General features: G+C 40.3%; 2 protein-coding genes across 6 annotated transcripts in view; both read right to left on the bottom strand.

The window, feature by feature from the left end:
- The window catches only part of ADCY7 (adenylate cyclase 7), a 60,284-nt gene extending 47,147 nt beyond the window's left edge, over positions 1-13,137 (bottom strand). For 2 of the 5 annotated variants that reach the window (XM_054640881.2, XM_077184987.1), the window contains exon 1: positions 12,978-13,137. The gene's annotated coding sequence lies outside the window, so the exon portion shown is untranslated. Of the gene's footprint in view, positions 1-11,347; positions 11,446-12,526; positions 12,562-12,977 lie in introns of those variants that run through there. The other 3 variants (XM_077184988.1, XM_077184990.1, XM_077184989.1) reach the window with 3 other exon arrangements.
- A 10,751-nt stretch (positions 13,138-23,888) lies between these two features.
- TENT4B (terminal nucleotidyltransferase 4B) overlaps positions 23,889-27,971 on the bottom strand; it is a 41,447-nt gene continuing 37,364 nt past the window's right edge. Inside the window, exon 12 of the mRNA XM_054640763.2 lies at positions 23,889-26,883. Within this exon, the coding sequence (XP_054496738.1) occupies positions 26,704-26,883 (180 nt within the window). The 3' untranslated portion in view covers positions 23,889-26,703. The remainder of the gene's footprint in view (positions 26,884-27,971) is intronic.

The raw sequence follows: 27,971 nt of genomic DNA, 5'->3' as shown, positions 1-27,971 counted from the left end.
AGCAGCTGGCTGCAGAGCAGAGGCAGAACAACGAGGTGACAGCAGGAATGTGCTCCTTAACCTAAGTCAGAGGGAGGAACTGTGGTCCCACATGTGCCCCAAGATGAGAAACAACCCAGAGAGATGCTAGGCAAGAGCCAGGAACAGAAGAGATCAGCTCCTCAGGAGAAAACAGACCTCTCAATGCCTTTGGCACCAAGCAAGTAGTCAGGGTGGTCTGAAATTCTCTATTTTAACACATGACAAAAGCCATTAACAGCTCTGTTATGCACAGTCTGTGACCTGCAGGAAATATTCAAGACTGTAAAGAACAGGGACAGATAAATATATGCCAGCAGGGAAGACTCACTGCAGTGAGATTGGCTCACCCCACCTCTGAAAACTGAATGAGGAGATCCAAGATGCTTTCCCAGAGCAGGGAGGAGAGCTGTAATTGCATCATTTTTCTAGATGAGCAGTGTCAACAGCTTGGGCTCTGAGTCAGTGCTGAGCCCGTCAATGCCCTGTGGAGGTCCCTGGGGCACGGAGCTATTGGAAGTGATGACTTTCACAACAGGCTGCTGAGCAGGATCCAGACACAAATACGCTTAGGAGAGAAAGAAGAGCTGCTACTTTATTTTTCTGTAAGAGCAAGAACACACTGCCAGTACTTTGGGCAACTTCCAGCAGCCAAATTACTGTTAATGTCCAGAACACTTTCCACTTTTGTCTGGGAGCTTCCAGGATGAGTAAATAAGACCTCATGTACTCTTATTTCTATCAACATTTCACAGAATGAAAAAGCCAGAAATAAATCAGACTTGCTAGAATCACCCTGTGAGCACCACTCACATCTTTTGAGTGCCAGGTTTTTGCTTCCACCAGTAAACACACTTCAAGTCTGCTACCTAAAAATCCAGTCATTTAACACAGAGAAAAATAGATGTTCTTCCCTTCCAACTTACAATTTTTGCCTGGCAAGAAATACACCAAAAGGAAAAGCTTAGCTCACTCTTTTAGACAGAAGTGAGTTAAGCACACAAACAGAAAAAATATCAATCATTTGTGACCAATTTGCAGCTTCTAATATGTTTTTTATCTTGCACACCTTCTAGAGGCTAATCTCCAAACTAAGTATTTTTTGCTTTTGACTACAGCCTCAAAAGACATATGAGTTCACACTGAAAAGGAAAAAGCCAAACATTTACATTTTTAGAGTGTTTCTGATGTAACACAATCTGCAAATATTGATAAATCCAAACCCCACACACTAAATTTCTTTTTGTTGGTTATAAATTAATTTCAATAAATGAAGCAGAAGCCACTAAAATACAATATAATGCACAATATGACAAACCCCATATTCATATTTATCACTGAGTCAGCCCACTTCATCCAGGAACTAAAATCCAAGTGTTTCAGGGTAAGGAAAATCATAAGCCATATGCAACCCTTCAGTGACCTTACCTGTGAATGAAACAGGCAATTCTACATTTCTAGGTACTCTATGTATTACACACTGACATAAAAATGCTGTAACATTCATTTAAATCATAAAACAATGGTTTACACCCAAACTTCTTAATCACCATGCTAAGTCTAAGCATACAAACCTAAAACAAGGAAGAGAAGGAATAAAATGTAAGTGTAAGTGTCTGGTAGGAATTTTTGTTTAAATCCACTCCTTGAAATGACTGTTAGCAGTTACTCTATTCAGGCATATCCATATACATTGGACTATACCACTAATTTCCTCACTGTCTAATTGTTTCATATACTTCTAAGCATATACAAGCACAAAGACACCCCAGATGATAAAATAAGTTGACATTAATGATGATTAATGATAAGCAAACAGTCAAAACTAAGGTCTCAAAACACCAATTGTTCCACAGCATTTTTACAGAAAGACACTGCAAGTGTTCAGTGGCAAGCACAGAAAGAGGCTTTCTAAGTCTTTCACACGAGCTCTCAGCTTTAGGTGGAGTTCAAAAAAATGTGTGTGGGGGAGAGAGCAGATCTGCAAGAAATGTGCAAAAGTTCCAGTGACGTTCAAAGAAAACCAGTGGGGTACAAGAAAAAAGTGTCCCATTGGGAAACCTACTGCACACTGTCAGTTGCAGATGTCAAGCACAAATTCAGAAAGCATTAAGACAAGTTTTTATATTTAGACACTAGCTAGTGTCTAAATACGATGGACATGGAAACCAACACTCGCTGAACTCTCCACCCACACCACTGACTTATGAAATCCTGATTTCCTAGACAGGATGACAAACAAAAGAAGTAAAAGTAAAATCAAAGCTGCACATCAAACAAACTACATATAAGAGAGATTTTACATGTACTATGAATACTAGATGACCACTTTACCAACATCATGGCTGGAAACAAATCTGTACTGTGAACATAAAGCAAGGACTCAAATCAGCCACAATAAACAAAGTTTAAGATTTTGCAAAAACATATATTCATGACAGCAAATATAGTAAGTAATACATCAATTTTTCTAAGTGTTGTTAGATTTTATCAATTTCCTTTAATGTTTCCTCCTTTGGCTGAGATGAATGTGGATGTTAGCACAAACTGTGGTTCCCAGGGGAGGCTGACAGGGCCATGCATGAGTGACCTCCCCAGACACCAGAGGAGCTGTCCCCTGCAGCCAGGGAGCAGCACTTGGCTCCTCCTCTGAGCCCTTGGGTGATTCTCCCAGTTTGCCCTGGTTTTATGACCCTGCAGAAAGGATCAGGAGGAGGTCAGTCTGAGGAGCAGGGATTCAGTGAATGACGCAGCAACAAACTCAGACTGCGGGTCAAGAACTCCCAAAGAAGAAAAGGCAGATTCTCATTCTGGCAGCAGTCAAACAAAAGAACAGCCAGGAAGTTCATCAATAAAGGCAGATTTTTGTGTCAGTTCTCTGGCTCTGAGCAGGCAGTATGTCTAGCTCTGGCCTGAAATTAATCTCTTGCACAAGCAAGCTACAGTACAAACCCAAGGTAACTGCATCAATACAAAACCCTGTGGCAGAGTCCAGAAACAGAGCATATAATGTTCACAATATATTTCTTCAACTAGTATGCTTGAAATTATTGGGAAATACATGTAAAAAACTCAAGGTCCTAAGAAAATCTTGAAAAGTTTGCTGACTTCTCCATTAAGACAGGAAGGAAGTTATAAGAATGTTTAGGCCCACTGACACAGCATTACTGTTTTATCAGAATATTAATGTTAGCAGACTTTTTTAGTGAACCCTAAATCACAAAACTGTGTTTTAAGCAGAGCTTTTAGAATTTAACTGCAGAGGAGAACTTGCCTAAGGTGAAAGGTGATAAAAATTCATAAGACAAGTGAGAAATCAGCATAGAGTTCTGAAAGCCTTTTTTCTTTTTGTAAACAATTCATAAGCAAAAGATATGTTTGGCAAGGAAGGTGCAGTGACCCCTCAGGTTACCATCATGTTATTAAAAACTCACTGCTGCCTATGTTTCATGCTGTTAGCTATATAGCAACATTGAAAGGAAAAAATAATTAATGAATAGTTTTTAGCAATACAAGCAATCACCCCAAGCAGGTTAGAGCTAGAGAAAACTACATCTTGAGATCATTCTGACTCAAGTTTTACTTCCAATAAAAAGTTACATAATATAGTTTGTGTGCTACAAATGATCTGCCCAAATTATCAAAGACTTTTTTAAAGGCTACCATGGCAAAGAAAACTGCCTAGCTTGTTACACAAATTATCAGCAGATCAATTAAAACATGAGGATTAATAGCATGTAAAATTTCCCATAGTAACTGCTAATATACAAACTCACAGACTCCTGTAAAGAAAAGCAGAATAATTTGTCCCACATTTACTTTATGTTGGATAACAGCATACCCAGGTAATAACTAAGGCATTTTAATTTACCCTCTGACAACATTTTGTGCAGCCAGTCTCAGGTTATTGTCTAAAAATGAGTGTGACCATAATCACCATGTTGCTCCCCTGGTGTAAGAACATACATTTATGTTAGAAGGCATTTGTGCAGCCTGTGTGCACTGCTGGGGGAGCTGAGGAAGCTCTACTCTGCAATCACAAATTCCTCCTGGCTATCACAGGGTCTGACACATATCTGGAGTTTGCCTGGACATTACTAAAGCTCTTTAAGCTAACAATCCTTGATGTGACACGGGGACACAGGGAGGGCTGGCTATGGCACTGCACTGAGGCAGGAGCAGCACTCAGCCTCCTGTGCTGAATAAGACAGCAACAGAGATCATCCACAATCACCTGGCTGTTCCCTAGCAGAACAGGTGGTTGGTGCATTTAAAAACCAGTTTTTCAGGTCTGAACTCAAACTCTATGGTAACCATGCAACAGACCACCCGAGGGTCTGTGACTGGGCAGAGGGTCACACAGCAGCACAGGGAACAGGAATCAAAGGCTGCTTGATCCTTCTCACAGAGCAAAGAAAAGCCTGTGCTGAGGGTGTCAAGCACAGGAACAGGGATATGGGAACCCTGGGAAGCATTGACCAAATCCTAAACACTTCAAAGAGGGAAGATTCAGCAAACAGTATGCTGCTGTATGGTTTGTTTTGCACTGACAGGCAATCACTAGCATCACCTGGAAAACTTCTCTAAAAATTCCTCCCACTACTAGCTCTATGTCTTTGTTACTGTCAGCTACCTCATGCCTCCAAGAGTTAAGTATTTCTAGCTCATGGGACTCCAGAAGTTTGTTTACTTCAAAACAACAGAGTCAGAACTGATTTTAATGTCCAGGGCATTTGTTCCCAAGGTCCAGGCTCAGTGAGTGAGTGCAGAGAGGCAGCACCCAGAAGCCTGAGGTGCTTAAAGCACTTGCACATGGGGTGGACACAAATACAGCTGGCTGGTGTCTTGCAAAGAAGGCACAAATCAGGGTGATAGCATCACTAAGCTGCATACAAAAAGAGAACTTATTAAAATTCAACCACGAGGCTGGAAAGAGTGGTGGAGCTGTTCCCCCCTCAGAACTGGCACACTTCCCCTGTCCACTGCCAGGCCTCTGCTCTGACAGCACAGTTCAGGTTACAGCAATTTAAAAGTATTTCTGGATAACCTGATTTCCAATGTGTTAGGCAGCTGCTTCAGAAGTGCTTTTAAAAGACACAAGGTTTCAGAAGACATACACTGCCTTCTTCCTTCGGGTATCTCCAGAGTCCCCTCCCATCAAGGGCACTCACCCAAGCCTGACTCTGGATCAGGGAAAGTTCTTCCCAAGTCCACTGCAGTATCATTATGCAATAATAATACAATATATTCAGGTCTCCTCTGCCTGTAACCCATCCCATTTCTGTGAGGGCAGTGCACACTTAAAGAAATCCTTCCTTCTCCCCCTGATCTCACTTTTTCCACCTCTTGAAAATCCTTTTGTTTTTAATGAGAACATTTTTATAGCATGTAAAAACTGCAACAATTGATTCATGGCTTTCCAACTCGCAGAGTTCCCATACTGTCTACAACCAACACTCCTCAGACTTAATGGCAAGCAGTAAGTTTGGTTGTCCAGGGGTTTTTTTGGCCACTGCTTCTTAAAAAATTGGCTGTTTGTAAATGCACAAGCCCAAAGAATGATGCCTGGGATACTGATACACAGAATATGATGGAGCTGCCATTCAGAAAGATAAAAAGAAAAAGCACATTATTTTGGATTATTCTGTGGCCTTCAGAACTGATGTTTTAGTTTTCTTTATTTATACCAACAGATGTTTATACATATACATTTTTATTGGCAGCAGAGAGCTCCAGGAAAAGCCTAACCACAAAAAATCCAGTTTAAAACAAGTAGAGGAGAATCTATTTCCAAGTACAGTTGCCTGCACAAAAGCAGGACAGAAATTAATTCAATATGTAAAACAAGTGTTTCATGCTACTCTGATAAACCAGTTTAGCTACAACTACATCCAAATTCCCTGTGTAAACATGCTTGACAAATGGTTATGGAATACAGAATTAATATAAGAAAAGAGCAACTCTTATTTCTTGCTTAAATTTGTCCAGAATTTTGAAAAGCAAAACTTTCCCCTTTGAACTCCCAATATACTATTCATTAATTGCAATTTAATCTCCTTTATCTAAAAGATCGTTAGATAATTGGTCTGCACCTGACCAGAAGCAATTAACACCCACATGCAGCTCTGCTCAGACTGACAACCTGTGGCACTGAATCGTGTTCAACAACTCCACAAGTGAGCTCTGAACATGCAAGCAATCAACACATCAGCTCACTGGGGAAAATTAAACAGGCTGTGTGGAATTTTGCCTTTTGTGGCACTGTATAAACTGCATCAAACTGCTCTTACCAACTACACTGGGGTTTCCTATTTCTTTGAGAGATAATCATGGTGTTTTCAATACTGTTTTCAAATCAAGTTCTTACTTTCTCAGAGCAACTCCTAGCTTTGAGTACCTTCCAATGTGAATTCTGTGTTATCTAATGTGCAACAACACTGCACAGTCCCAAGCAAACCACAATATACATCAGCTCAATTGTAGCTGTAGCACTGCAAAGCATCTTCTGCCTTATTTTATAAGTGCAGCATCCCGAGGGAGGATGGGGCTTGTAATTGTTACAATTAACAATCTAAAAATAATAAGTAAAAAGTACTACATTCAAAACAGGATACTCCTCAGGAACTTGACAAAAAAATAGATTATTTTTAAAAAGTACTACTGTGAAATATTTTATGTTCATTTCCTGCTATGCAAGTAAAACAGAGGAACAGAGCTCACTCTTAAGAAATACCAAAATTGGGATAACAATTCAGCTGGCAATACCTTCAACCAAAACAGAGTCCAGGTCACTTTTCCAGCATGTTTCAGAAGTGTAACTTACTACTTGGATAACCAGGAGCCCAATTACACAGCACAGCCACCACTGACAAGGAGGGAATTGTCCCTGTCTGACTCTCTAGAAGTTCAACAATATGTTCTGGCCACTTCCTCTGCCTGGCTGTTTTGTTCCTACAGAGGAAAAAAAATCATACTTAAAAAATGCTTATCCTATGAAAAAACCTGCATTTTGTCCATTTAGCTTCAAGAATCATCTCTGCAGCAGGTCAGAAGAGCACCAGGGCTGACTCCAGGGTGGGGTGGAACACAGGGGCAGGAAGTGAACAGAGCTGCTGGCTTTTAGTGACAGCTGCTCCTTGAGCCATCTTAGCTGCCCCCTAAAAATCACAGCCTTCTGTGCACTTCTGTGTTCATGTTCAAAACCATATATTTCTAGGAAAAAACCACTTTTTTACCCAAACATCATCAGTCAGTGATACATAACAAGTGAGCAGAAAGGGATTTAGAGCTCCCAGGATGTTCCCAAAAGAGGCTGTTCCCTCCTGTATATACATGAGACCTTACTAGAAAAAAAAAAAAAGAAAAAGAAAAATCATTAACAAGGTGGATACTTCATATGAGAACAAAACTGGGCCCAAAAACCCTAAAACTCAATCTGCTCACAAGACTACAAAGCGACTGGTAGTTATGTCAAATCTAGAGGAAGATAAATTTTTAACCTCAAAACCCAGTTCCTGATTAAGATGTATTAGTAATGCGGGCATACATTTAACACATTTTCTGTTATCTTAGTTTATTGCAACAAACATGTTTCTCACAAATATATAAATGTTTGTTTCCTTAGCATTGACATACCTGTCATCTTCATGGCTGGAACTGCCAGCAAAGGAGGAGCAGCAGGTCAGGCAAAGAGCATCAGGAAGTGAGAAACTTCTGATAGCAACTTCCTTTCAAATGAGAAAATTGAAACCAAAATTCTCTTCTGCTACTGCAATTTAGTTTTTTGATTTATTCCCACATGTGCTCAGTAGCAATAACAGGGTAAAAGAGAAAGACACACAGAAAAGCTCCAGCACAAAGTTCATCCTCTCTCAGCTTGACCCAGTCTGGGTTTTTCCCCACAGCCTGACTAAGCCTGAGCTTGTTTGAGCAAGCAGGTCCTGCCTAACATACCACAGCAGATGGCCTCAGGTTGACCTGAGCCAGGTGCTAAGAATATCTGCCATTTAAGTGATCAGGGCTTTATCACCATTTCCAATAATTTCAGCTGAGTTTAAATAAACCCCAGTGAGCTCAGTCTGTCCCAATCCACCTTTGTGAGATCCTTCTCAGCTGCACTCCTTGCCCAGCCCTTCCATCTGCTCTGTCATCCTACTGGAATGCTTGTTCCCTCACCATTTTGGTTACTTGGGTGGAAAAGAGTATTCCAGTAATTAGTCACTGCTAGATGGTTTGATCATCAACTAGTTCTTTCAAAAACCCCCTGAGTAAATGTATATTTTTTACATAAATGACACAGAAAATGTCCCAGACTAGACATTAAGTAAATAAGTGAATATTGAATCTCAGGCTATATAATAAATGAAGAGCATCTTACTACAATATTTCAATTCAACTCATTGAAATGCTAACTTATTATTAGTCATTACAAAAATTCATGGAGTGAAAAGTAACAACCTAAACCCAAAATTATACAATCACAGGTAAACTATTTCTACATTTGTCTACCTATAAAACATTTACTGTGTTGTCTCTTCCCTTGAAATAAAGCATGCAGTCTCAAGACCTGACAACTTTATTAAAGCCCTTTAAAGCATTTTTGCATTGATTCTGAGACTAAGCTTGTGGCTTTATAACAAGCCATTTACAAGGCAGCGTTATTAAAAAAAAAAAAAATTACAGCTATTCTTGCTGAACACCTCAAAAAATACATTCCTTTTGTTGTGTGCTGAATGACAACTTGCATGACAAACATTACTTGTCTGTGCATCCCACAGAACAGAAGGTGGGACAAAGCCCTATCACTGCCCTTAAGGGACACGGGAGAATGAGCCTGAAATTCACCTCCTTCCCTTCACTTCACTTGGCCAGAAGGCGCCAGCAGCAACCTGAGCAGAGCAAACACCCAGACACGGCGTGAACACAGCACACAGGGGCACTTGAGGGAGAAGCTGCCAGAAACAGCCAGCTCTGCTCAAAGAAACTTGTCCTCTTTCTCTGACTTACACCAGGTGCAGCCTTGGTAATCTCTGTTATTTCGTGTTTAACTAGAATCATTGCTTATTCACTTTAATTTTGTGCCCACAGACAGAAGCTAAACACACCCTGTTGGTTCCTTCTCTCTAATTACAGACCAGAAGCCACTTTTAAATGCTGAAAAGAGGATTACAGAACAGCTGCTAAGAGAGGAACGTTTTGGCCATTAGCTGTGAAGGAAGCTCTTAGGAAAACCTGAGCATACAGCCCTGCTGTCACAGGAGAGCCAGCTTTGACTTTGTTTCTTCTTTAAAGCACCAACAGACTTGAAGCCTCTGAACTGCAGGGCCTGTGCTGGAGAAATCAAACCAGCAGCTTGGCTGCTACAGATGAGGAGGTTTGTTTATTTTTTATAAAAGTGCTACTGAAAAGAGACTACACAAAACAAACTGATGAAGGGCACATTTTCACACATGTCATAATTCCAAGGTACTGAGGTAAAGCAATGCTTTGGCTGGAAAAGGAACAACAGCCACAGGTTCTCCTTAAATTCTGCTGTTTATCTTTGAGTAATCTAGACAGAATCATTCCACCTTTTACACCCTCATTTTATTAACTGAAGAGGTAACGTTCAGCAGTAGCAACCTACACATGGTGGGCAGGAAATATCATATCATTACAGCACATTTATACTATCATATGTTGTTATTAAGCAAAGAAAAACACTTCCAAAGGAAAAATCCACTGTATGGCTTGTCCCTCTGCCTGCATATATGGAGCACCCTGCTGCTCAGCACCACGAGACAGAGCCTGGATCCTGTCTGAGGAGCCTCAGGAAGATAGGATGGTGTCAGAGGTGAAAGACAAACAACAGTTATTTAAAGTGATTTCCAAGTCTCTGGAGATAACAATGATAATGATTTTTATTATGAGATAAGAGTGTTGTAAAACTTCTAATTTTTTAAGGCAGTGTTTTCTTCCGGATGAAAATGTTCTGGTTTTGTAAGAGTAGGAGGAAATCCAAGATCTATATCTTTACTATTCTCAAAATGCAAAATATAAAACTCAATTTTTTTTGCAAGCACAAGACAGACTCTTGGTGAAGTCTGCTGTAACGGCCTGAGGAAGAAGTTGCACTTCCTTATTGTAATACAAGATGATCTGTGCACAGTGCTTACAAACTATTTCACACTGTAACATCCTGTCAGTTCAGCAAACAATCATCCTGAAACTTTGCAGATGCTAGTTTAACAGATTATCCCCCTCTTTATTTAAGGTACTCAGCCTTTGACAGAACCAGTTAACTCCTCAAACAGCATTTTAGACCCTACACGGCACAATTTGAATATTGACCGGGTTTTACTAGGGAAGGAGAGAGCTCTTTGGCTCAGGCAGGTGCCGGCTTTCACCTGGAGAGCCTCGCTGGTTTAAGGAAGGGCTGTAAGGCTTTGGCGGTGCCCAGGTGTCCGGAGCTGCCCGCGGGCTCAGCTGTTGGTGGCGGGGAGCGAAGCCCAGGGGAGGGCAGGGAGGGCAGCGGCTCCCCAGCCTCCCTGACACCCTCCCTCTGCTGCCCCTGCACACCTCAGCCCCCAGCCGCACCTCCAGGGCAGTAAAACACTCCTCGATTTACACAAAAGAGTGGATGTTTCTGCACAGAAAAATCCCAAGTAACACTTGCAATACAGAAGCTTTGCAGATGCTGAGTGCATTGTATTAATCTGGAACAAATCCAAGTAGTCTGGATCCTTTTTCCTTTTTATCCTTAGAAAGATAAAACATGGCTTCAGCACAAACTGTAAGACTGAGGGGACAATAACTGGGTGAAGTATTTCACCCTATATTTTACAAACTCCATAATAAGTTAGAACAAGTAATTTTGAGAAGTTCTGTAACGTTAAACCCAAGTCGAAGGTGGAACACAAGAATAAATCTAAGATTTCAATTTAGAGATTTTATTTTAATTCCATGGGGAGTACTGTCTTTTTCTATTATTTTAATCTAAGAGCAACTGGCAATTACACAAACACCCACCTTGACATGAAACAGTGATCATTATCCCTAGGCTTACTCCTTAAATTAATTAGCTGTGCACCAGCACCTGCTCTTTCACTTAGCACCGGCCGTGAGGGCACAAATACCGACACACATTAGGGAATACCCACATACATTAGGGAATGAAGTCTCTCCCTTGTTTACTTTTAACGGGCGTTGACATTATCTTCATTAAGAAAAATTTAAGAAGTTTAATGGCTGCTTTACAAGAGCCCCCAATGACCCTAACTGCTCTTACTAATGGTTTCTGGAAGCAAAACTAACATGCCATAATGGGCATCAGAAATCCATACTGGTTTACTGTTTTTGGAGAGGTATTCCACACACCCCTCCGCTTCTGTTCCACACTTCTGGAGAGGGGACACTGTCCAGGTGTGGTCACTTTGGCAAATACACCTCAAGACATTCTTTTTCCACCTACAGGGGATCATAAAAATCCTTCTGGATTAGGACTTAAGCATTTGAAAGATCAGGATACCTAAACAAACAAACAAAAAAATTATTTATTTTTGACCTAGACACAAGCATTAAACCCTCCTGGAGTTTTTCTCTTGCTCTCCTGGAATCCTGCTTAAAAATAGTATTGGAAAGTATTGTTATTAGTCTTCAAAATATATAATAACTACAGAATTTCTTTATAGTAATTTTCCTTTTTAGACATAAGGACATCAAGTAAACAAGTTCTCCTATTTTTTCTTTTTTCTTTCTTCTTCTTTTTTTTTTTTTTTTTTCCCTTGAGATGAGTTCCTTTTAGAAGTTCCCAGGTCACTCTTTCCTATTAAAAAAAAAAACCAATCCCCCCCCCTCCCCACCAAACAAACAAACAAACAAAAAAAATCACCACCCTTTGAACTTCATCATGAATTTCAACCAAAAGCTGTAAGGTCTCTAATGCAGGTACATTTACAACCTATTTCCCACTATGAAGAAATTTTCATATTGCAGTGCCTAGATGCTTTATTTCCTATAATAAATCTCAACCACTTCAGAATCAAATCCAAAGTTTTTAGGTACATTTGTGCGGATTTTCCCCACCTTGTATTTGCACAGCACTTATCACAGCGTGGTCTTGGGCCACAACCAAGCGTGTCAGGCTCTCAGTAATATAAGTAAAATATAAGACATATGACAGGAGAAAAACAGACTTCTGTGCTGAACCAAATTCAAACACTACACTGCATATTTACTTTGCATGTCCAAAAAGGGTTTCAAAGTGTCTCTGCCCAGTCCTCAGCGCTTGTGCTGACCACATCCTTACTGCTTATGACAGAAGTCTCAGGCTTTAGAGACTTGAGTACAGTCCTGGGTCGCTGATGACATGTCCCTGTCCCAGATATCCTTCACCTGCCACTGGCAAACATCAGAGCCCAGCAACAGTGACCCAACACTGTTCTACATGTTTTAAAGTGTTTTAACCCCTTTATTAACGCTAGTTATAAAAATGCCATAACACATCCCATGGAGATTAGAAATAACTCACCTATTCAGCAGTAAAACAAGACACAAACCAAACTTCTGCAAAAAAGACACAAACAAAACTACTGATACTTCAAGTTCTCACTGGTATTTAAGTACCTCCTTCAGCAATTTAAAGCCCTATTGTGTTTAAAAAGTGCAATCCAAAAAGGATCTGAAATACCTTCTACTAAAACCAAGCCAGCTTTTGCCTTCCTAGCGCCAAAGACCACCCCCAACTTCTCCATTCATGCGCCAATATTCAGGCCTCGCAGTTTTACCAAATCCGCCTTTTCTGAGAGAAATTAACTTGGAGAAAAGGTTTATGGGCCTCAACATTTGTTCGCCGTTCCCAAGTGTATCAAGTGGTGCCATACGAGGTAGCAAATAACCATTACACGGGAAACCTATCGAGCCTTCGGCTCCTCCTGCCGCGCAGCGCGACCCCCGAGCCCTCACTCCCGGGGCGCTCTCACCTGTGGCCGGCGCAGAGCAGCAGGCAGCGGCTCGGGGCTGGGGCTGGACCGGGCTATGCTCTTCTTCCTCTTCTTCCTCCTCCTCCTCCTCCTGCCGCCGCCGCCCGAGGTGTCTCTGGGGCCCGCGGAGCCTCCCCGGCGCGGCGAGGGCGGGACCGCGGCGGCATCGCCCCTCCTGCTCTGCCTCTCCTCCCGCTCCGGGAGCGCCGCCGGCACCGCCGCGGGGTGGCCCGAGGGGCTCCCCCACATCGTCAGGGGCTCCCCACATCGTCAGGGGCTCCCCACATCGTCAGGGGCTCCCCTATCGTGAGGGGCTCCCCCGTCAGCGCTGCCTGGCTCCGGGTCTGCAGCGCCCATTCCCGCACAGCCCGGGCGGTCCGTGTGTCCCCCCATCAGCGTTCACGATGTGCAGCGGTGGAAACAAAATTCTGCCCGGGACTCTGAAAGACACAAAAGTTTACAGCCACTTTTTACATCTGGCTACTGCCGTGGTGGTTCTGGCAGGGCTCCCCACCTCGTCACAGGCAGGCAGCACCCGGGAACCAGGGACCAGACCGGGCTGCACATGAGGGACGTGGCCTTGCCACCCCACAGCACCGGGCTCCCTGTGCCCCACTGAGGGACCTGGCCATGCCACCCCACAGCGCCGGGCTCCCTGTGCCCACTGAGGGACCTGGCCCTGCCACCCCACAGCGCTCCCTGTGCCCCACTGAGGGACCTGGCCCTGCCATCCCACAGCGCCGGGCTCCCTGTGTCCCACTGAGGGACCTGGCCCTGCCATCCCACAGCGCCGGGCTCCCTGTGTCCCACTGAGGGACCTGGCCCTGCCACCCCACAGCGCTCCCTGTACCCCACTGAGGGACCTGGCCCTGCCACCCCACAGCACCGGGCTCCCTGTGCCCCACTGAGGGACCTGGCCCTGCCACCCCACAGCACCGGGCTCCCTGTGCCCCACTGAGGGACCCGGCCATGCCACCCCACAGCGCCGGGCTCCCTGTGCTCCACTGGGTCTCCCAGACTGTTCCCTGGGACTCTCACCAGGTTGGCAGTGATGCCTCAGAGCATCAAGCCTCCAACATATGGCCACTAATTCAGATGGAGCCTGGCTCCACCACACCTCAAGTCCAATGCTCAGCTCACTGGAGGCGGCAGAAAGAAATGCTGATTTCCATGGATTTTTGGATTAAGCTTATCTGGTGAGCTGTTAGTCACTGGCAACTGTACACAGCCCATGGCAGGCAGGTGTGTGCCCGGCTACCTGCAGCTACAGCCGTGTGTTAGTCATCCATGGACGTAGCATGACTGCAGCAATACCTTAGTAACCAAATACAGTTTGTATTTGTGCCCTGCCAGCCAGCTGGTGCTTTCCCCTCTCCGTAGGCCCGAGTGATGTGCTGCAGGTGACTCTCAGAGGGAGCAGCAGCTCAGGGCACATATCACAAGCACGACAGCTTTCTGTGACTCTCTGAGCTCCTGTTCCAACATTGCTGGGGAAATGGCAAAGGCTATGTTGTCTGAGACTGCCCAGCTATTAGGATGAGTTCAGGCTGAATTTTGGGAAGGAATTTAGATCCAGTTTCAGCTATGTGAGACAATAGATAAGGAATACAGCTGGAGAAGTGGTTACGTACCTGAGGCACAGGCCTGAGCAGCAGGAGAGCTGGACTCTGCTCCTCTGAACCCTGCCCTACAATGCTTCTACGTGCAGTCTTGGGCAAGATACCTAATCATACCTTGGTCCTCCCATTCCTGTTTTGGACCTAGTGTCCAAAAGCACTCAGAAATTAGAGGAGCATTCAGAGGGAAGCAGTGCACAAGCTGTTCAGACCATTTCATAGGGGAAAGGAAAAGGATCTTCCAGTAAAATTATTGTTAAAAAGAATTGTCTTCACTGGAAGTTGGATTAGATAATAAGATTTTTAAAACTGCAGGAAATGGAAAATACATTGTTCTGCTGAGATCATAAATGGAGTAGTTTCAGAACAGATGGACTCAATTTATCACTTCATCAGAATTTTGTGGACCTTCTGAGTACACAGATTGCTTAACATCATTCTGTATACCCACAAAAAGTATTTGCTATCCCAGAGTAAGATCTAAAATTCCTGCATGATTCAACACGACTGCTGACGTTGTAGGAGTTTTTTAATGGCAGCAGCTCCAAAGCATTCCAAGTGCTTTATGTACACTGTTGTGTAGATTACTCTTACTCTTAAACTATCAGCAATTACTGTAACATATTTTTAGGAAAAAAAAAAAAAAAAGAAAAAAAAAGTAAAAGAAAGAAACCCCAATATATGGAAATTAATATCCAGCTCACTGCCTCCTGCACGTGTTACATACATACTTTCCCCGTTCTTTTTAGTGCTGCCGAGGTTTCTCTCAGCGCCGGCAGCCGAGGCGCAGCCAGGGCTGGCTCTCACAAGCAGATGCTACCACCCCTTACTGGAGAGCAGCTGGCACTGCTGGGAGCCTGCTAAGGCCACCACCCAGCAACAGGGCTCTGTCCCGGGTGAGCACAGTGACAGCATCTCACCGGTGCTTTTAGTGGCTTAACTTTTTGCCCTTGTAAAATAATCCAAAATAAATTTCCTATGCATATGTGGTAGCTGTAAATGTCGGATACTGTGGATATTTAGCCCTTCATTTGAGGTCCTTCTGAAATGTCCAAATTTGAGTACAGCAAAGGGTTGTATTTGCTTCTGTGAAAGTTTTCTTCACAGACAAGCAACCATTATTATTTTCAAGCTCTTGCTTAGAAAAATATCCAACAGCTCTACAATGATATGTACATATTGAGTGGATGAAGTCAGAGTATTAAACACACAAGTCTAATCTTTCTCAAGGTTGAACTGGATAGCAATATCATAAATAGTTTTAGAGATTTTGTTAAAATGCAACACATTTGCTGATAAAAATCTAATAAAAAAAATTTTTAGTTTTCTGCGTATGTTATTTGTAGATAGGATGTTTAAAACAAATGTAGCTGCAAAGTGAGTTATAGAGCATCACAGGAGCCTGTTTTGTACAATTCAGATGTGTGCTTCAGTGTAAATTGCTGCAATATCCAGGGTCATGAATCATTATGAGACAGAGAAAGATCACTAGTTTAAAAAGAAGCAGAGATAGAAAAACATAGTAAACTTCAAGTATAATTCTCATGTGAGGAGTTTACATTTTTCTTAGTAAGTCACCGTGGGTTGAACCTGCCTTCAGTTTGTGTGTTCATTATTTATTTGGTTCTAAATAATTTTATTTGCAAAATGTTTCAACACTCAGATTTTCAGAAGTTCCCATAAATGAGTCAGTTAGGACTCATAAAGGGGTTTCTGACCAAATAAATATGTGAAAAAAGCAAATCAGAAATATATTTATAACCTCAGAGAGTATTCTTTTAAACCTTTAGGAAAATTTTGAAAATTAATATAGAGCAGACTCTTTTGTGGGTTAGACATTATATAAAATATCACAATATCTGGAGTTGTACTTGTAAAATTAGCAGGTAGACTTTTAACATATTCACTCCTTTTAAATATTCCTTTGAGGTCCTGCAACACTGCAGCATGGGTAGGGTAGCATGCTTTTACCATGCTGCCTTTTTGTAGTTCCTCAAACACCCAGAAACAGTGACCAAGACAACCATAATTTCTGCTTTTCATCACTAGTTTTATGATTCTGATTCAGAAAGACAGAAATGAAATGTTTTAAATGAACTCTACAGTAGGAAGTATTTATTAGAATATTGTTTGTTTGTTTGTTTGTTTTGGATGAGATTTAGCATCTATTTACCAGTATGCATCCGCACACACTCCACTCTCTTTGGCCACTGATCAATTTAGAGAATGAGACAAACAACTTGAGTAAATAATTTGCTATTTCCTGTAAAGATATCTAATAATAGAACAATCCCAACCTGCTAGACACGCCATGCTTAGGAAGGATGTAGCAAGACACTGTTTTGAGCTGCTACATTGCTGTCACCCTTATTTTCAGGGCAATATTAGAATCAACTGCCAAAGACTCTAAGGTTTATGCTGCTAAATGCATGAGCATCTCACTGCATCATCCTGGCCAAAGAGAAGGCAGAGTTTCACTGCTGTTATGTGGTTTGCACTTTTGGCTTTTGGATTAATTGACCAAACTTTGGGGAATAATTTGCTGCTTTCTCTAAGCAGAGCAATAGATGTCATACATATTTCTCTGGGGATGTGAAAAGCTATTGAGCTCCCTTTTGTTTGTTTTAAAGTTGTCAAAGACTCTTGGCTGACTTGGAAAGATGATTGTGCTTTCTAGACTCCAGCCTTCATTAAAGTTAGTGGGACAACAAAGAGAGAAAGACTCAAGCTAACAGTTTAGCTCAAGCTCACAGCACTGGAAATGCTAATTAGGGAAGGTACCAAGAGTGCAAAAAATGTGGGACTGAGGAGCCTATGCAGAGTTTCCTAGAGGAACTGAAGGACTTAGGAATACAAGTCCCACCACTTGCAGCTCCAGAACCTGGGCTAGGAAGTTTTGTTTGAATTCTTGGACAAACAACCAAAAAACCACTTGCATCTCCTCTCCTGTTCATGCTTAAGATTCTATCTCCAGAACAAGAAAATACACTATTCCTTGAAAAATCTGTGGCTGGTTAATTGCTTTAACATTTTTACCTGACTTGCAGGTGTGATTTGTACTGAACCAAGGGCTATAGGTCAGCCTGAGCTTTAAATCTTTCTGTATACTCAAGCTGATCTGTAATAAAATGGAACATTTTCTTCTAGAAATTTAATTACTCTCAACAACGACAGAGGACCTGATCTGTGGCTTCCTAGAAAACTGTTAGATGGTCTTTATTGAGGAGTCACTCTTTTTATTAATTGGTAAGTTACACAAGAAAGGAAAATAAATGAAAAGAAGGCCATTTCCCTATTAGGGGCCCTAACGCTGCAGGTGGATCTTGTCACAAAGTGGAAGATGTTATTGATTGGAAGAACACAGAAAAGAACAGATGGTTTTATGTTCACAGCAAATGATAAAACTATTTAGCTAACTGTTTTCAATTTGCACTTTCAGTATCTCTGCATTAGTAACCTGCATTTGTATAACTTCTACACTGGAAAGAAAAGGAGAATACTTTGGAAAAAATCAGTAAGGAACAAATGGACCATGCATATTATTAGGAGAAAATGCTCTTATGTAAATTGTAATACAATTGTAGAACACAAAGTTCTAAAAGAATCCACTAGGAAACATGGATTTACCAAAATAAAATAACCAAAACAACCCAACAAACCCAAACTCACCCATCCCTGTTACAAATCAATTTTAAAAGTGTGTGGACAAACTTCATGTGATTAAATCAGTGTAGCCCTATTACAGTGAGAATGAAATAAAATTTATTTCTATTACCTGAGGATGTAGCCTTTCCTATTATCTCATTGACCTTTCAGAAATAGCTTACTTCTTGAAGATTAGTTTATTTAGTTCACAATGGGGATTTTAAAAGAGAGAATACAAAGAAAAACATAGCCCTCCCTTTATTTTCCTCTATGCTGAGAAACAGAGTGTGTTTTCCTCAAAGTAGTTGGTATTTTCAATCAAACCAATATAATAACTGCCCCAAACCTGAGAGGGGCTAAATTGGAAAATACTTTGTTAATATCCTGAAATCACAGATTCCTGCTTGCTATCAGTGAAATCAGTGCAAGAACTCCCCTTAAATTCAACAAAACCAGGCTGTGGTAATTCTGAGAGTAAGGCAGAAGAGTAACCTCAAATTTCCAACAGCAAAGGTTTCTCTCCTTCACAATAAAATCTTAGAATTTATTGATATAGTAACATTAAAATTGTTCATTCTGCATCTTCACTACATTTGTTTTCAGTTCAACATATTATTAACTGAAATCAGCTGGGCAGTGATTAATTTCAGGAGGTAAGGATTGTCTGGTGCTTAAGAATGTCCACATGACAGTTGGTTGTACTGGCATTACAATAAATTTTTTCAATGTGGATAAACTACTGAACTGGGAAAAAAACCTGGCTAGCTTCTAACAGGACTGTATCCAAAATGGATACTCTTTGTTCTTTAAAAAGAATCCACGCAGTTTAATCTCCACGAGGCCAGCAGCCAGTTTGGGATACAGGACAGCTGTGCTGTGCTGTGCTGTGCAGGCCAGATGAGGCACCATGGTAGGAAAAGCCTGTAAAAACTGAGACACTGATGAAGACCCTAATGAAGAAATGAAAATAAATAACTTTCCAATAATGACATTTGAGAAATAAACATCAGTCCTAATTTATGTTCTTTTAGTATTTCACCAGCTCATCACAATTGTCTGTTATAGTTTTCACTCACTAAGCAGCACCAGAACATTAGGCTTTCATAAATGTCCAAAGACAGTAATTATAGTTCACAACTACTGGGTTTTTTTGTGGACAGGTTTTTATGTCTAAGTGTGATAATTAGCAAAATAATTACATAATACAGAAATTACAGAACTGAATTATTTCATGACTTGTTATTATTCTTTTCTATAGCTTTTACTTTAAAAATACTCCTCTAAAATTGTAACATAAAATATCACTTTATTCAATAGAAATGAAGTGCAGCAATGCATATGAAGATTTAGGCGTTGTTTTGGTTTGTTTTTTAATAATCAGACTGTCCATGCCAGGTAAAATTACCAGACCAGTGCTCTCTGTAACTGCAAATGTTGGATTTATTCTTTTTCACATTAATGCCTCAGCTTCTGGATTCCCAATGTCTGTATTTGCCTGAACTCCCCAAGAAGTTTGTTCTGCTTGTGACAGACCATCGTGTGACTCACCTGAAGAGCTCAGAAGTGCTGACTTGTAACAAAGCACTTGGTGTAGGAGAGCAGGTGCAGGGCGGTGTGGTCTCTGCACAACAGAAAAGGCCAGGGCAGCCTCTCCCTTGGAGCCAGTGTTGCTCCTACCCCCTTGCCTTTCCACCCTGCTAACACTGTGCCAATATTTTTTTGCAACAAATTTCAGTTTTCTCCGTTCTACGCTTAGATTAGTGGGATTCTGTGGGTAGTTACCACTACCTGAAGGTGCTACTGTCTGCATTCAAAAAACATTATAAAGCCAGAGCCTTCAAACTACCTTTTATAGTTGGAGCTGGTGGCTTAAACACTGCACAGAAGCAATTCAGGAGGTGGCACACACTGCAGGTCAGACATACTTGAAATTGTCAGCAATCATGCTTTATGACATTATATCGATGGATAAAAGTTGATACCATAACATTGGGTTAGTAAGACACTTTGGGCTGAAAAGAATCTTATAGAAATAATACATTATTTTATAACTTATTCCTCCCATGCACCATGAAAAATTTTGAAAAGGAAAAGCAAACATGCATTGAAGGAAGACAATATGAAAGATTTCTACCTGCTGTTGGGTTAGCCATTGATTTTTCTGACCGAGAATGTCTTTTCATAGTTATTCATTACCAGGCAACCACAAAGCAGCTTGATTCAAGATCCACTTTAGTGAAGAGGGACAAAACCCCAACCCAGCCTTAATCAGTCTCCTATTTATTCTAAGAATGAACAACAGTCCTGTTTGGAAATAGGTCACAGGAGGAGGGAAATGCAAACAGCAACCATTAATGCACATTTCACCTATACCACATCATATTAGTTTTAAAGAAAAATATTTCTCCACACTCCTGGTGCAATAATATGTTGCATACAGACCAGGAAGATGTATTTGTTTGGGGATTTTGGTTTTTTTTAAGATGGGAGCTTTAAGTTCAGAACAGATATTTTTTGTGTTACATTGCCAGGCAGCATAAACGAGCAATTTGAACCAGGATTATTTTCAGATTTCGCTGTCACCAAATCTAGCACAACAAATGAACTTTAGACCTGAGAAAATGCAGCTGAGAGTGCAGATTAGTTTCACCAACAGCTATTCAGAAGCATTTGATTGCTTAATGATCTTTAAGCTCAAGAGTCAAACATTGCTTCATACAGCAGCAAAGGTCTTTTCATATATCCGCACAAGAGCATTTTATTTATTTTAAACAAGCAAAGCACTCACCAAATGTGCACTCATGGTTCCTCAGATTTCTCTACCACCACACAAATGCATTCTTTACAAGCCAGCTCTTGCACACAGTCAAGTGTTTTTTTCTGGCAGAGTTTTGCACTATGGGAAAGTAGGACTTCATTATACAGACTCACTAAAAAAATCAGCCTCACATCCCAACATTAGATTGTCAAATGATTTACATGAAAACTAGCTTCAAATATGGATATGTGAGGGCTAAGGGGTCGTATTCCTACTTCAGCCTGCTCAATCAAAGGGTTTTTGGTCTATTTTCCTTTAAAGAGCTGCTGTAGCAGCAGCAAATACCCTTCTTAAAGCACTAATGGTCTGCATCCCCTTTGTGCTTCCCTATAACCTGTTGGACAGCATTTGAAAAATGTCACATTTAGCATCAAAAAACAAAGGGTGGGCTCAGAGTTGAAAAAGGATCAGGAAACTCAGTGCAGCAAGTTTCAAATGCCAAGAGCTATTTAGGCCTGCTACAGAGCAGAGACACCTGCAAGAGATTCACTGCTGAGGTCATTTGGTTTCCCAAGGCAGTGCCTGAGCAAAGGGACCCACCAGAACCCACAGCACCTCTGCACCTTGGAAGCACAAAGAGGGCATTCCTCAAATGGCTTTTATGCAGAGGACGCCCAAGATTTTTCATCTTCCTCTACTAATAGGTGTACTTAAATGATTTTCAGGATCCCATCAGCTTTCAACAATTAACTTACAGCAAAATAAAATTCACATTCGTTTTCTTGCCCAGTTTCATCCATAGCCTGCACTGCTACAGGAAGGAGCAAGTGGAACAGGCCACCTCTGAGCTGGCTATTGCCAAGAGAAAGGTCCATTGCACAGCACAACCAAGATTCCCAACAAAGGCACCACACTTCTCTTACAAGTTTTTGGAGTCCACAGATTAATAAAATTATCATGGTGGGCCAGCCACTAAATACACAAAGAATTAAAATCAAAGCTTGCCAAAAATAACTGATCTAAATTTTTGAGTTATCTGAAATGGACATCAATTTGATCCAGCACTACCATGCCCAAGTAACAGCCACTTTCTGCCTCTTTCCTTTCTATTTTCTTTTCAAGCAGGTATTTGACAGAAACTTTGGGCTTGTAAAGACTCAATAAAGCCATTTCAATTTGAATTCCTGTGTTACTCAGGACACTTAGTAACTTGCAAAGAATTCTTGCTGTTGGATATTTCTTTCCCTGGGATCACCTCAAACATCCTAACAATCAGCTTTGAAGGTTAGTTCATTAGGCTTCAGAGCAAATTACTACAGGGAAGAGCCTAAGAGATATTTGGCACAGGAAAATCTACAACCATGAAGAAATTAAACACCACAAGAAAAGCAAATCTGTTTTCAATCTGTAGATGAAATCATGAATAATGTATCTGTTAGAACTGCTAGTAAATAACTTGTGGAAATACAGTCAAGATACACATTTAGGTCACTACACCCAGAAAACATTTTTGAGGAAAACTTTTTTGAAACCACTACAGATTAGGTAGAATATAAAGCCCTCGAAATCTGCACTTTCAAGACAAACAGTTTCAAGACATACTAAACTTGATCCTTAGAAAATTATTTTGCATTGTTAAGTAAAAGAATTAAGTTCTAGGAATCAGCAGAATAATCACCTTTTGCCCTTTAACAGTAGCTGGAATAATTTATTTTTTGTTACAACCTCTAAATAGGTGAATATACTCCCTTCTTGAGTAATTGCACACTTTATCTCCTATGGCTTTTACTCTTTACAAAATAAAGTTGGAGTCAAACATTCTGTTTTAAGATCTATCATGAGTTTTAGCATCCATCAAGATGTCAAATGACTGGCTGCATTTATTTACAATACATTTTCCAGGTAAGACTATTTCTAACCAGTTGCCCACATTATATTTAGGATATACTCATGATGACTCCAGACATAAAATGGAAAGGGTCCATTTTGAAAGGACATTAAAAGTGTTGTCACCAGCCACTGGACTACAATTAATTATTTTCTAAAGATTTAGTTCCAGGAAAACAAGTTTGGTTTTAGTATTTAAAAACCTGAGCTGAAATTCTGACAAAACAGAAATCAAGTTATGTCTCACAAACAGGAAGATTTACTTACATTTCAGCTTCTTTTCTGCCACAAGGGAGAAGACTGTCAATTAAAAAATACATAGATTTTTAACCATAAACACCATTTGATCAGTTTTCTTTTTAATGAAAAGAGTCTCAGCAAATCAATTTAATGCCAAACAGGACAATATACAAACATTTCAAATTATTTATGTATTTCCAATGGTGTACAGTGGACTACCAGAAGGAAAGCTACCAGAACCTGCAGTATGTGCACATCTCCCAGGGAAGGACAAGAACACACTTCAGTAACATCAGCTGTGCTGCAGGAACTGCTGAACATGGATTTTAGCTGCAAGTAAATCCAATTAACTCTTGAATAGTTCTACACAACCCCCTCAGCATGGCAGCTTTCAGCAGCTGCTGCCCTGCAGCTGCAACACCACCCCACAGCCAATTTCAGAAGACAAGGAAAATGGATCCTTCCATAGGTTTCCTATGTATTTGAGGATGAAAATTAGACAAAAGTCATACATTAAGAAATCCTTACACATGTATTATCTTCCATTTATTCTCAGGCTTACAGACTCTGCTCCAGCTTTCCTGAAAGGAGAACCAGCAGATCAGGGTCACCTGAACAAAATCAGCTTCCAAACTCCAGGCAGGGGGGCCCAGGACTCAGCTGGGGAAGGACCCTGATCCTACAAAAAATGCAACTCGAGAAACTCTTTCCACAGTGCTCTGAAGGGGAAGACAGGGCGTCAAGAATGGTGATAAACTGCAGTAGTTAGATTAAACATTTATTTTTTTTCATATATTCACAAAATCTTCACAAAAGTATTGAAACTCAAAAAGGAATTAGACTTGAGTCAAATACAGAGATGAAATGTACAAGACAAATGAGCAGGCAAACTAAAAGGTCTTGAAAGTATTTTACTTCAGATTGAAAAACGAACAGTTCAACTGTTCCGTTTAAATAAAGTTTTGCAAGATATACAGTATTTTATGAATACAATGCTGGTCATTTGAGGCAATGTAAAATACCTCAATTTTTCCTTCATGCTTTTTTTTTTTTCTTTTTTTTTTCTTTTTTTTTTTTTTCTTTTAGAAAGATACTGTTTACCAAAAAGAAACTTGAGCAGTCCAGGAAAAGCTTTTTTCCATTAAATTTATGAAAACCATAAATTGAGGCAAACCTAAGATTCCCAATGGAATCAAGATTATCTTCCCGCTACCACCACCTTAAAATTATCACATGCTTATTGGAACACTAATATCTGCACCCTAGGAGTACATTTGCTTTCAACAATGAGGGTGATTCTTTTAAAAAACACTTCAGTGTGGTAAATGCGATACAGATCTTTGCAAGTATTAAGTTTTGGAACAGTTTTGCTAATAGCAGCTAACAATACTGGATTAATATAATTTATAAATAATTGTTCCCTAAGCGGTGAACATAAGTCTACACATTCACAATAATCTAAAACAAAATAAATAGTGACTATGCATAATGTGGTACAACTTTCACTAGTTTCTATGAAGAAAAGCTGAACATCTTGATAAAATTATCTGATCAAATTAAAATATGACTCTAAAAATTAAAAAAAAAATTGTCAAATTAACATCACGTAAGCTTAGTGTTGGAGTAAATGTTATGAATTGCTGTATTTTTGGAATATATATATATATATATATTTTCCTTTTTGAAGTAAAACACTTTAACACATTGAAAATGTTTATTAATTTAAGTGATAACATTGGTTCTGGTCTCATTTTACTTTAAAAATCATTGCACTCATTAGTGCCCATAAAGGTCAGGTTGGTCTGTAGTATTCTGTAAATGTATATAAAAAGTTTCTCAAAGCTAACAGTACTTTTTATAAAAGCATCATCCCAGAACTGCTGCATTTAATACAGCCAGGTACACCAAGTACAGACTCTCCTCTTTACAGAAATATGTGAAAGTAAATGCCACTTAACTCTCTAGCACTGAAGTGTCCCCACTCCTGTTCCAAACTATGCCTGTGAGTGCAATTTTCCATTTCTTTCGCATTCATGGCATCAAAGGTACTGCAACCTAGACTTGTGATGTGACTGAACCACACACATGTGGAGTTTCAATGAAATGAGAACTAGGTCAATGAAGAAATATTATGAGATATGAAAGGTTTGGGTCTTTAAGGCAATATAAAGTATATTTCATTATTTGAAATTGTTTTGTTTTTAATAATTAAGTGTATATATAAAAATGCCTAAGAGGGGAGTGAGAAAAAAATACTTTAATTGTAAAATTTACTTAAAGCTTCAACAGTTATCATCTCCTACAGGAGTTAGCAAAAATATAAAAGACAAAAAAACCCAGACCTGGAAGGGGGAGGAAAGGCACAAACAAGGAGGCATGGGATTAAAGCAGCCCAGGAATGCAAACGTCTGTAACAAACTGACTTTTGTTGTTTTGTTTTTTTTTTTAAACCAAAAAAACAAAAAAAAACAACCCCAAAACAAAACAAAAACAAACAAAAAACCCAATCATCACCATCAATCAAAAAAAAAAACCAAAAAACAAACAAACAAAAAAACAAAAACAAAAAAAAACCCCACCCCAAACCCCAAGTGGCCCTTTGTTTTTCTTTAAAAAAAAAGAAGGTAGGGTCGAGGAGAGACCACTAAGGTGAGGAAGAGAAGGATGCAACTATAAAACCCCATTGCCTGAAATGATGGCACTCTAGAAAACAAGGTGAAGGTTACTTCTCAGAGATGACAAGCTCAGTGTCTACACAAAGTACATGTACACTTTATACAAATGAAAATCATCATTTGTCACCATAAACCTTTCTTTCAGAGGAACAGCTTTTGCAGATCAAAAGTTCTATGAGATCTTCCAAATGCCAAGAAAAGAAAATCTGAGCAATATAACTAGTAATGTCTCTTTATATGGATGTTAAGATGACAATTCAGATTATTTTCCAAACTAATCCTGAGAAAAATTTATGTTTACAATTTAAACAGTAATGTTATGTAAAAAGTATTAACAAATCCACTATTACAAATGTCAGTTTTCCTATATGGTCATCTATATATACACAATAAAATGGTAAGTATATGCAAAAATAATTAAAAAATCATGCACAAATTACTTTCACCTTTAAAGGCTGGGTTTCCCTCAAAATACAATTTTTTGCCTTTTTTTCCTATTTTTTGTGTTTTATTTGTTTGTTACCACCCCCTAGACACACTGAGTACTATCTCTACAGGTCAGCATGAGCTGATGGGAAATACATTTATTTTACATTCAAGCTTTTATATCCTAAATGACCCTGTTGTAGCATATGACTTATCAAATGAGCAGCCTTTTTCCTCATTTAAAAAAATTAATTTTTTCCTTTTTTTTCCATTTTTTCTTTTTTTTTTCTTTTTTTTTTTTTTTTTTTTGCAGTGATCAATCTTCATGTTCCGTTCCGTGGCGAGCTGGGAAAAAAAAATGCAGTTGCTAATCTATGTCTGAACAGTCTGAAGCTCCAGAAGAGATCCAAGGAGTCACTATCAAACTATCCTGTAGCATGAGATCATTGCACACAGAAGAACAGTCATAAAGTAGGCAACTATCTACAAAGGTCTGACAGGGCTGCATCCCTCTTGTGTTTCCTCTTTTTGCCGTGGAAAAACTGATGGTGTGATTTGCTGCCTTGGTGCTGTTTGTTTGTGACTGAGGTACCATGGCTTGAGTTTGTTGGACCTTGGAAGCCTTTGTTAGAGGAGCGAAACAACCGTGCAGATCCGTGCTGTGGAGGAAAGGGAACATGGTCAAGAATGCCTGCAGTGGATAGAGCCTGGCAGTCACACAGCCCTGCTCCTGCACAACCAGCACGCTGGCTCCTGAGAACAGCACACCTGAAAACCTGCCATGGCAGAAGGAACCTGAGACAGCAGCACTGCAGGGCCAATCTCCCACCCATCTCTCTGGGTGGTTGCAAACAAATGTTCATCTCCAGCCCCTAACAAGAGGAGCAGAGTACTTGGAATTTTGGAAAGTATAAAGGTATTTTACAGAAATGTACATAATCCAAGATAACACAGGAAGATTGCTCAAATCTGTGCATGCCCATGATCTGACATACCCCCTCTTTTCAGGCATGCACGTTCCAGCCTGGAATTAGTTCTGCCCAATAATACAAACACACACTCACAGCATAGCCAAGGCCAGGTGTGTGAATTGTCTTGTTAGAAGACAGAGCATCAGCAGATAAGAGGCATGTCTTCAGAATTATTTTCAAGGAAAGTATTCCAGAAGGTTCTGGACTATGTTTCAAACATTAAGACCCAATTTCTGAAAAAGGCCTAAGAATTTAAACTGCATATCTCCAGGGTATACTGTATATAGAGGCAGAGAATATTTTCAGAATACTGAAGCATTCCTCAGTTGGAAAATCTCCTAAATGCATAAGCTCTGATAGGTGTCATCATAAGGATGTTTGGCTATAGGGGAAAATGAGGGTGAATGTCACGTATCACAAAGAATCTTCACCTCCCTTAGTGGAAGACAGATCAACAAGTATCAACAGCTAAAAGAGCAGTCAGAGTTTTAAACACACATTTTTGCTAACTGCTTTCACTGAGTGTAGGCACACCTCATCTCTCATATTTTGCAATCAAAACTGGACTGATGTGCTTTTTGCAAAGGAGGAAATGGGTGCAACACAGCTGAATACCTCTGGCAAATTTGGTGTACAAGTCAGACCAACTTCATCTGTTTTAAAGTTGGGAAAGCCACGGTTGCAAATTCACCTGTGCAAGCTTAACAGAGAACCAGGTGGCTTTAGATACAATCAGTGCTGGAAGCTTTTTAATGGGGCAAAAGGGAGGTGAAAAA

The sequence above is a fragment of the Agelaius phoeniceus genome, chromosome 12 (genome assembly GCF_051311805.1).
Source record: "Agelaius phoeniceus isolate bAgePho1 chromosome 12, bAgePho1.hap1, whole genome shotgun sequence".
NCBI lineage: Eukaryota > Metazoa > Chordata > Aves > Passeriformes > Icteridae > Agelaius > Agelaius phoeniceus.
This window is presented reverse-complemented; position numbering and strand designations above follow the sequence as displayed.